At 47.6% G+C, this 10,253-nt stretch overlaps 1 protein-coding gene across 3 annotated transcripts in view; it reads left to right on the forward strand.

Moving 5' to 3' along the window:
- Positions 1-6,334: 6,334 nt before the first annotated feature.
- The window catches only part of LOC106809824 (ankyrin repeat and sterile alpha motif domain-containing protein 1B-like), a 19,616-nt gene continuing 15,697 nt past the window's right edge, over positions 6,335-10,253 (forward strand). For all 3 annotated transcript variants that reach the window (XM_014813041.1, XM_014813043.1, XM_014813044.1), the window contains exons 1-2: positions 6,335-6,425; positions 7,154-7,254. In XM_014813041.1, coding sequence (XP_014668527.1) covers positions 6,344-6,425; positions 7,154-7,254 — 183 coding nt within the window. In that variant the 5' untranslated portion in view covers positions 6,335-6,343. The remainder of the gene's footprint in view (positions 6,426-7,153; positions 7,255-10,253) is intronic.

Consider the following 10,253-nt stretch of genomic DNA (forward strand, 5'->3'; position numbering starts at 1 on the left):
TCGCATGCGACTTCGGTTGGAGAACCTCGGTATTTCCACATCCCTCATTCGATTATCGTCACCCCTTCATTTCCTTTTCCTGCGGTAGGCTCCCCGGCTTGTTTTCACATAGGACACACTCCCCATGCACTTGTCGTAGACAGCCATACCCTGTAATCACGTGACCACTAATAAATTATACTTGTATTATCACATTTATCATTGATACCTGAGCGCGTTATAAGAGGAGAGCATACAGACATACGCTAGAGGTGCTCACTATTCTTCTCGAGGTTCGATGCGATGAGTGGATATTTCCCTTTGTTAATTCTGTATAGATTTAACCTTTGATGGTGTACCGTCCATGCTCGGCCTGGTCCGCGAAGATCGCCGGGTATGCCTCTGGAAAATCGTATACGGTTTGCTCCATGTCTTTGGCTGTACCGGCGCGGTTGATCCGCTAGTGAATGCAAGAACGCCGCGTCTGTGCCTGCAGGCTGTTGTTGACATGGCTATGTGTAAGGAAAACAACAGGAGTCTAACGTGAGTGCCGCAGCCGAACATTTACTGGTGGAAAGCTGGGCGAATGGAGAAATCAAATCTAAATACCCGATAGCCGTCGCCACACCGTGGATCAATGGTCGCGCATGATTGGTTTACGCCAGCGCGCTGTCAGAAGCCCGCCAGGTTGTTTAATTAACCGAAGCAGATTAGCATGTCGTCCTGGGAATTTCTTCTTTGAAATGCTGTGCAGCATTGCATTAACACTGTGAAGAGGTAGTTATTTCTTTCTCTGCGTATCAATCATTGCGTATACGTGTGTTGCTACGTTGCAATGCAGAATTACCATGGTAGGGCTGTAACTGTCATGCATGTATTACAGGCTGCTCTATGTATACGCTCCACACGATCGAGACACGACGGCATGCCAAATCTGTAATCTGTCAGGAAACCACAGAGAGTCTGGACGATGAGTAGCTACGCGTTCATTTAGCGTGGAAGCTGCGATGGATCCGAGAATCAAATCTAAATAAAAAGGGCTGTTGTCGCCACCTACATGTTCCCCCGTGATTCTAGTATGAAATTAAAAGTATCTCTGTATAGGGACGTAGAAGCGTAGGTAAAGTGCTAAATAAGTCCCAAAGACGAAAGGTTTTGTTAAGCAACCCACTGATCTGCCCTCATATGTGGAAGTATGGTCGAATCTGGTTACCTATGGAAGCTAAAGAAGAAATTAAGTGACGGTCAATCGTCAAACCTCAAGGTCAAGGTCAAGTGGTGAAAACACATATAAACAAGAATTTACTGTTTTTTTATTTGGGCGTTTTACGGGTTGTTTTTGGGTTATGCGTACGAGCTTCTCCAGAAGATGGTGTAAGTATGAACCAAAGTTTTGGTTAGCAACTAGTCAATTAGGGGCCTGAGTCCTAGAGCTGGAAGGGACATATGATCATAGGTCAATGTCAAGGTCAAAGTAAACGGTCGAGTGACCTGGTTTGATACGTGAACACTTTCGGTCCCAAGATGTGTAAGGTATAGCCAAGTTTGGTAGCGCTAGTCATATTAGGGGCGAGTTACAAGAGGCGAAAGGAAATATGATCAGAGGTCAAGGTAAAAGGTCAAACTAAATGCGTCGGAGCGACCTGGTTTTGGTTACGCAGCAAATTCTCCAAGAATGTTAAGTATCACGAAAGTTTTTGGTTCGCGGTGCAGAATTAAGGGGACGAGTTACCGAGGAAAAGGATTCTCTGTGGCGGAGCCGAGCGAGAGCTGCATAAGCGAGACTGATATCGGGCTTACGGACCGGATCCAGCGTACGGTCATAGACAATAGAACACTAATCCCAGTAAACAAACATTGGTCTGGGAATGCATGCCTGGTGAAAACTGTAGGAAACGTGGGCGCAGGATTAAAATAACTTTTTTGAAGAACAACATACGATTTTCAAGGTAAATTTGGGGTGAGGGTGTCATAGATGATTAAGGGAGAATGATAGACGAAAACATTGTAAAGTTTGAATATGAGTTTATTCACAAATATTGATGGAGGGGATAATATTATATACAAGGGGATTGTTTGAGGGTAACTATGCCAACGCTGAGATTAAAGGAACGCACGTCAGTGGAGTTCTCTTCTCTAGTATAGCACTCTTGATAAAATGTTCTCGCAGAGCGTTTATTTTGGAACAACAAATTAACCCCCAATAAGTTAAGTTCAACTGTCAAAGCTATGAATATGGAGGCTTAAAAATGGTAGACATAAAAAAATTATGTGATATTTTAGCATAAGTTGTCTTGGAGTGTCGAGGGAGATTTTGAGCAACTGAAAACAAAATCGCCTGGATTTGTTTCCTAATACAATACGTAGACTTAGAATACAGTGAGTTAGCATAGAGAAGACATCAGTAATGGGAGGTCGTTTAGAACTTGTTTCAAAAATCAAAAGATTAAAATAACTGAATTCATGGGCAAAAAATGCTCCGTTCATCAGAAGGGTGGACAAAAGTTTAGTGAGGAAGTGTGGTGAAACCAAAAATAATATGATATATCTAAACCAACCAGATTGTGGAAACGCAGTGTATTGAAGTTGGATTTCAGTTAACCCAGGTATAACCATGGTCTGGTCTATGTTATAAAGGAATAATGAGCAGATACTGCTCAATATTACAATGAGGCCGCAAAGCGTCTGGGCTCATCCTGAGGTTGTTGCTGACGATTATAAACGTAAACTTTCGAGTCGTTTTTTGCAATATATTGAGGAAGCGGGAAAACATTTGATTAGGCGCAGATATGGCATGACCACGGTCAGTTAGCGTAGCACATCATTGTTAGTACACGCCCATATGCAGATGAGAGGGTAGGGGGAGGGTGGTGGGAGGGGTGGGGGAGGGTGGGGGAAGGGGAATGGTGGGGGTGGGGGCTTCTAATAGCAAAGCAGTCTCACTCCCTTTGTTAAAGTCCACAAATGCCATTGTTTAAATCCTCCTTGAGGGGTCAATAAGGTTATCCAGCACTTACTTCTTCGGGCAGTCAGTGGAGACAGACATTTTCATGTCTTTCTTAATAATGCCATAAAAAATGGTAGGCTCATCGCTGAACACGAAAAAAAGTTTTCCAGTTGCTCCGTCAGACGCATGTCCCCTCGAAGGGATGTGGTAGGAATTGCTGACACCCTAGTTGCCTTTGCTTTGACGCTGTGACCTCCATATTCCAGCAGCAGTGATGGTCTTTTTTCCACTACGGCATGATATTGAACACCCTAGCATTAATCACCGCCTAAATCACGAAGCCACTAGGTCGCCGTTTAGAGATTTGTGCCGGCAATTCTGCACTTTCCTTCCGCTATACCGCTTAAGTTAAGGAGTGAATGTTCCCACGCTTAATTACACCTTTGACCTTTGCTTTGACCGGCCCCAGCTTTCGACATCGCCAAACTCGTTTGTCGAATTAACACCCGCCACGTCGGCCGAATATCGTGACCGTACGATAGAGCGATGTAAGATTTGTGCCCGAACTGTTCGACGGAACGCACGGGCGGAACGAATGCGAATTCTAAAGCTGCATCTGGATCACGTCAGATGAGGCTAAAGAACTTATTAAAAATTAACATAACCTTTTTAGACTACTTTAGATGTAAAAATAGCAATACGCAGCAGAGCTGGCTAAACGGCAGCTCAGGACAATAAGAATCGACCCAACCCCCTCCTGACTACTTCAGCTACAGGCTGTCCTAAGCGTAACAAGGAATGTAATATGAGCTTATTCACCAGATGAGATGGGATACTAGAGAAGCGTTGGGCGTAAAGGAGGTGTTAATCCGGAAGTGATCTCGCGCGGCAGTTCCGCGGCAAGGCCACTGCGACCGCGGGAACGTCCTAACGACAGTAGTCGGGGCAGTCGCACATGGCGAGCTATCAGGATCCGTGCGCACCAGATTTAATGCACCATAGGCCAGCGCACGACATCCCATAGCTGCAGGACACCGAACAGTCCGCAATTTTTAGTGGGGGACACAGAGGGCAGAGCATTTGGGAACGTGAACAGTGTTCTCAACTCTGTTTTAAAAAAGGCTGTAACCGTTTAGTAATTGCTGTTCTGTAACGAGCTTGTGTCACGCCGGAATATCACCAGAAAAAGACGTGTCGAAATTCTGCACATTCGCGAACTTGCCAGTAATTGGAACGAGGCTTGTCAGAATCAGGAACACCTACCGGCCGCTCGTTCGCGCCCCCGAATCGCTCGCAACGTTTTGCAAGGTTCCAAGTAGCGAGGCTGCGATACGGAGTTTTGTAAAGCAGGTGCGGCCGGCTGCCCGCGCGCCTGGGACTAGGGCACCCATAGAGGTGGCCAGGGAACTGCCTCCTCACCCGGATCTCTCGGCTTGGCTCTGGTCACTCAATGGCTAATCGAAGCTGGGGAGGCGAGTCCTAGTCTTATATAATAGCCTTTTGTACCTAGGTCGCAGACAGCGGGTAGTTTCGGGTTGCGGAGGGGTGGTGTTGAAGGCAAGCAGCGCTGGTCACGCCGTCGCGGCATAGCAGCTCAGCCGACGCGTTTGGTAGGTTAGTAAACAGCTAGTGCAGGGCGGTCACATCCACACCGCATCGCATTCGAGTCTTGCGCGCCTATAGTGAGCGACGCGCAACGCACCGAGCCGCGCTTTGCACGACGAGAGAGAGCGCGTAGTAAGTTGTGTCTCTGCTGGCCCTCCTCTCCACGCTCGACACAACAGTACAGCGTTGTCGAAGAACGCGCCCCCCGACAGACGCCTACATCGCCTAAGCCAGGCTTAAACCGCACGAGCGCAGACCGACACATTCCACACAATCAATAGCCAAGCCGCCTTCTAACAGCTCTAACGTTGTCGGATGGATGCCTGTGAGGTCATCCAGAGTTCACACGGCGCTTTATAAGTAAGCTCGCAAATCGTAAGATAATAAGTATTTGAGCGTAGCTGAAATGAGGGTCGTTTGCCCGGAAAGGAAACACGGGAATATACGTAGTTTAGTCAACATGCAGCGATCAAGAGGCAACCAGAAGTGAAAGAGGTCTGTGTGTGTGCGCGCGTGTGCGTGGCGGTGTGTGTGTGTGTTTGTGTGTGTGTGTGTGTGTGGTGTGTGTGTGTGTGTGTGCGTGGTTGTATGATGCGTGCGTGCGTGCGTGCGCGTGGCGTATGTGTGTGCGTGCGTGCGGGTGTCGCGCGCATACGTGTGTGTGCGTGCGAGTGGCAGTTCAGAATTTCGACCTCTCCGGCAGCAGGCTGTGAGCTTGCGGCGATGCTGGCCCTGTTACAGAACTTTCGGATGCGCAGCCTCCATCGCCGGTACGGCGCCTGTCGTCCACCGGCCGCGGCGCAAAAAACCTGTACATGCGCAAGAAGACGCGCCATTCGCACCACAGATACATAATATAATATATATATATATATATATAATATATATAATATATATATTAATCAAGAGTACATAATAGAGATGTCTCTATGATGTCTAATGAGTGTCTATTAATGTACTCCATTAATATATATATATATCTATATATATATATATATATATATATATGATATCTATATACTATATATATATAATATATGCCTCTCGAAAGATGCCTCTCATGTGTACATCTCGAAAGCTCGCGTAACAGTCGGTAGCACCCTTAACCTATTACTTGAATTTGTTTTTTTATCTACATGGGTGTTCGTGTGTGATTTTACTTCTATAATACATATATATATATGATATAGATGTCTAGCGGCGCGTCGTTTGCACGCGATATAACGGGAATACTAACGCCTCAGAATACGCGTAGAGTGACATTGTCTCGTGTAGGCGGCGGTCGCGTCGCGGTGGTGTTGATGTCGTAGATTGACATTGTCTCGTGTAGTCAGCGGTCGCGTCGCGGTGGCGTTGATGTCGTAGATTGACATTGTCTCGTGTAGGCAGCGGTCGCGTCGCGGTGGCGTTGATGTCGTAGATTGACATTGTCTCGTGTAGGCAGCGGTCGCGTCGCGGTGGCGTTGATGTCGTAGATCGACATTATCTCGTGGGGTCACGTTCGTACCTCTAACTGTGGTGTCCGGAGCGAAATACTTTAGTGTCGTTCACACAGTGTTCAGTAAATACTGCAGTTCGTATTGTAATAAGACTATGGATCAGTGTGTTGTATGATATATATATATATATATCATATGTCATGATACCATTAATATTGGTAATAATATTTTATGCCTAATTTATGTATGCTTGTGAAATATATTGGTGAGTACCCTTCAGGTTTTTACGAGTGTTGTCATCTTCAGCGTAGTCATTAAAGTGATTTCTTACATGTTAATCTTCTGACATATTTTGTTTAAGATTGCTGACATCATGGCGTCGTTCGGAGCTGGAATCACCAGGGAGTCAGTGTTTGCCCGCGAGTATGAGCCAGAGTTCAGCAAGATGATCTCTGGTAAGATTTACTTAACGTGAACGCCGCATCAAACTGTAGATTAATTTCAATAGCACTTGGATTGATATCAATACAAGATACAAGATCAGTGCAATATCAGTTCACTGAAGAATCGATGGTTTTCGATAACTGCAACGTTAAACCCGCCCAATATTTCACCCATAACCATGTATAGTGTTTAAACGTGAGTATCTCTCCTCTCCAACTACTGCATTATGTTTCACATTCCTATTATCTATATACTCTCACACTGCCTCAGTGCTTGGGCCATAATAACAATATTGTTTGTTTACCCTCACCCGACCGACCCACCAAAAAGGGGCCGACTCAAACAATTTTATTGATATTTTTTTTCTTTTTCTTTTAACAAATTGTATCACTGTACATTGTATAAATCTGTAGGCAATACATTATATGTACCAAGTAAAACAAACATTCAACATAAAAGGTATCTCCAGACAAGCACACACGAGCATGTTGACACCATGCTGAATTTGTAAAAAGACCCCCGCCCTCAAAAAAAGCCGACCTACCTACCCAAACATTTCAGCCTGGGTCGGGTGAGGGCAAGCAAAGTTTTTTTAATTGTGACCTTACTGACTGTAATCCTGCATATTGCAAAACGCTATTAAACCCATTAGAAGCAGAAAACCGATGTGAAATTTACTGAAGCCGTGATATATACCGGCTGTATGTATAACCTGATGTCTTCACATTTATCTCTGCAGGGTGCGGTGTGAGTAGCATTGCCGAGTGGCTGGCAAAGCTGGGTTTGCCGCAGTACGAGAACATCCTAGTTGGCAACGGTTACGACAGTATCGAATTCATCGTAAGTGGCAAACCGTGCAACCCGTTCAGAGAGACTACGTAACGTCACGCTTGGTAACGTCAAGAATAATAATAATAATAATAATAATTGCCTAGGAGACCGAAACGGGCATTACACAGAATATATATATATAGGCCCCTATATATTAAACTGCGAGGCTACGCCTACGATGAATCACTTCTGGTTGCCTCTTGATCGCTGCATGTTGACTAACTACGTATTCCCGTGTTTCCTTTCCGGCAAACGACCCTCATTTCAGCTACGCAAATACTATTATCTTACGATTGCGAGCTTACTATAAAGCGCGTGAACTCTGGATGACCTCACAGGCATCCATCCGACAACGTTAGAGCTGTTAGAAGGCGGCTTGGCTATTGATTGTGGGGAATGGTCGGTCTGCGCTCGTGCGTTTAAGCCTGGCTTAGGCGATGTAGGCGTCTGTCGGGGGGCGCGTTCTTCGACAACGCTGTACGTTGTGCGTGGAGAGAGGCCAGCGAGACACACTCTTACTACGCTCTCTCTCGTCGTGCAAAGCGCGGCTCGGTGCGTGCGCTCGCTCACTATAGGCGCGCAAGACTCGAATGCGATGCGGTGGATGTGACCGCCTGCACTAGCTGTGTACTACCTACCACGCGCTCGGCTGACTGCTTGCGCGACGCGTGACAGCGCTGCTTGCGTCGCGCACGATACGGCGACGCTGCGGCGTGACGCAGTCGTGGTGTTAGTGTGTGACGCAGGCGTGGTGTTAGTGTGTGACGCAGTGCCGCGACCGCGTGACGCAGACGTGGTGTTAGTGTGTGACGCAGGCCTTGTGTTAGTGTGTGGCGCATTGCCGCGTGACGCAAGCCGCGTACGAACAGCCGTAGACGCGGCGGTGCGGCGCGCGCGGGCCGGCGTGTCTGCGTACAGTGAGAGTATCGCGAGCACGAGCGAGAGACGACGTTAGAGTGTGTGTCGAAAACACCGCGAGCGCGCTCCAATTCGCACGCACACCCGCGCGGGAGCAATAACAGCGGAAATTTGGTGGTTTGCCGGGGGGCGGGGCAGGGGGCAGTACGGGCTGTTATTCTTCTTCTGCTACTTCCTGCCGTGGACGTACACGAGTGGAACGACGCGCCTTCTCTTGAGTGCTCCTCTCCGTCGGCGCGCTCGACGACATATCTCTCGATAATATCTCGATCTTTATTCGCAGAACCTAACCACAGTGTGAGTGTGACCGCCTGTACCGTCTGTATATCTCTCTCTCTCTCTCTGCGTGTGTGTGCTGTGCTGTGCTGTGCTGTGTCTATCGCTCACACTGTTCCTCTGCTGTTTCTATCCCCTCAGGGCTAGCTCACGGCGCGACGGCTCCCGCCGAGCCGGCGCCTCGCCTCTATCAGAACGTTCCGCAGCCGCGGCCTCGCGCCTCTAAGCAGCGCCCTCTAAACTCTGACATCTATGAAAGCATGGAACTTCGCTCTCCTCTCTCTGATCGCGGCTCGCCGCGCGCCGCCGCCGCCGCCGCCTCCTCCGTTTACGAAGACATGGCGCCCGTCTCTGTGAGCGAAGACGGCGAACGTCGGTGTGAGTTTGTGCCGAGAAACACCGGGGAAGGCGACGCCGGTGCTGCGTCGGAAACGCGGACGGTCGAGACGGCAGTGGCGCCATCTACGTCCGTGGCGGCGCGACAGGTGTATGAGAACGTCACGATTACGCTTGCTGGAAAGCTGAAGGCTGCTAGTCCGCGGCCAAATAAACCTGTGAGGAAAACTCTCCCTGCTGGTCCCAGTGTGGTTGCTGGAAAACCCGACACAGACTCTGCTCCCAGTGTGGTTGCTGGAAAACCCGGCACAGACTCTGCTCCCGGTGTGGTTGCTGGAAAACCTGGCACAGACTCTGCTACCGGTGTGGTTGCTGGAAAACCCGACACAGATCCTGCTCCCAGTGTGGTTGCTGGAAACCCCGACACAGATCCTGCTCCCGGTGTGGTTGCTGGAAAACTCGGCATGGACTCTGCTCCCGGTGTGGTTGCTGGAAAACCCGACACAGATCCTGCTCCCGGTGTGGTTGCTGGAAAACTCGGCACAGACTCTGCTCCCAGTGTGGTTGCTGGAAAACCCGACACAGATCCTGCTCCCGGTGTGGTTGCTATCGTAGGCGTAGCCTCGCAGTTTAATATATAGGGGCCTATATATATATATTCCTGTGTATGACCCGTTTCGTTCTCCTAAGGCAATTATTATTATTATTATTATTATTCTTGACGTTACCAACGTGACGTTACGTAGTCTCTCTGAACGGGTTCACGTTTGCCACTTACGATGAATTCGATACTGTCGTAAAGTTGCCAACTAGGATGTTCTCGTACTGCGGCAAAACCCAGCTTTGCCACACTCGGCAATGCTACTCACACCGCACCTGCAGAGATAAATGTAAAAGGACATCAGGTTATACATACAGCCGGTTATATTCACGGCTTCAGTAAATTTCACATCGGTTTTCTGCTTCTAATGGTTTAATAGCGTTTGCAATATGCAGGATTACAGTCAGTAAGGTCACAATTAAAAAAACTTTGCTTGCCCTCACCGACCCAGGCTGAAATGTTTGGGTAGGTAGGTCGCTTTTTTTGAGGGCGGGGGTCTTTTTACAAATTCAGCATGGTGTCAACATGCTCGTGTGTGCTTGTCTGGAGATACCTTTTATTGAATGTTTTGTTTTACTTGGTACATATAAAGTATTGCCTACAGATTTATACAATGTAAAGTGATACAATTTGTTAAAAGAAAAGAAAAAAAATCAATAAAATTGTTTGAGTCGGCCCCTTTTTGGTCGGTCGGTGAGGGTAAAAAACAATATTTTATTATGGCCCAAGCACTGAGCAGTGTGAGAGTATATAGATATTAGGAATGTGAAACATAATGCAGTAGTTGGAGAGGAGAGATACTCACAGTTTAAACACTAATACATGGTTATGGTGAAATATTGGCGGGTTTAACGTTGCAGTTATCGAAACTCAGAGT

Source organism: Priapulus caudatus, unplaced genomic scaffold (assembly GCF_000485595.1).
Source record: "Priapulus caudatus unplaced genomic scaffold, Priapulus_caudatus-5.0.1 Scaffold387, whole genome shotgun sequence".
Taxonomy (NCBI): domain Eukaryota; kingdom Metazoa; phylum Priapulida; class Priapulimorpha; order Priapulimorphida; family Priapulidae; genus Priapulus; species Priapulus caudatus.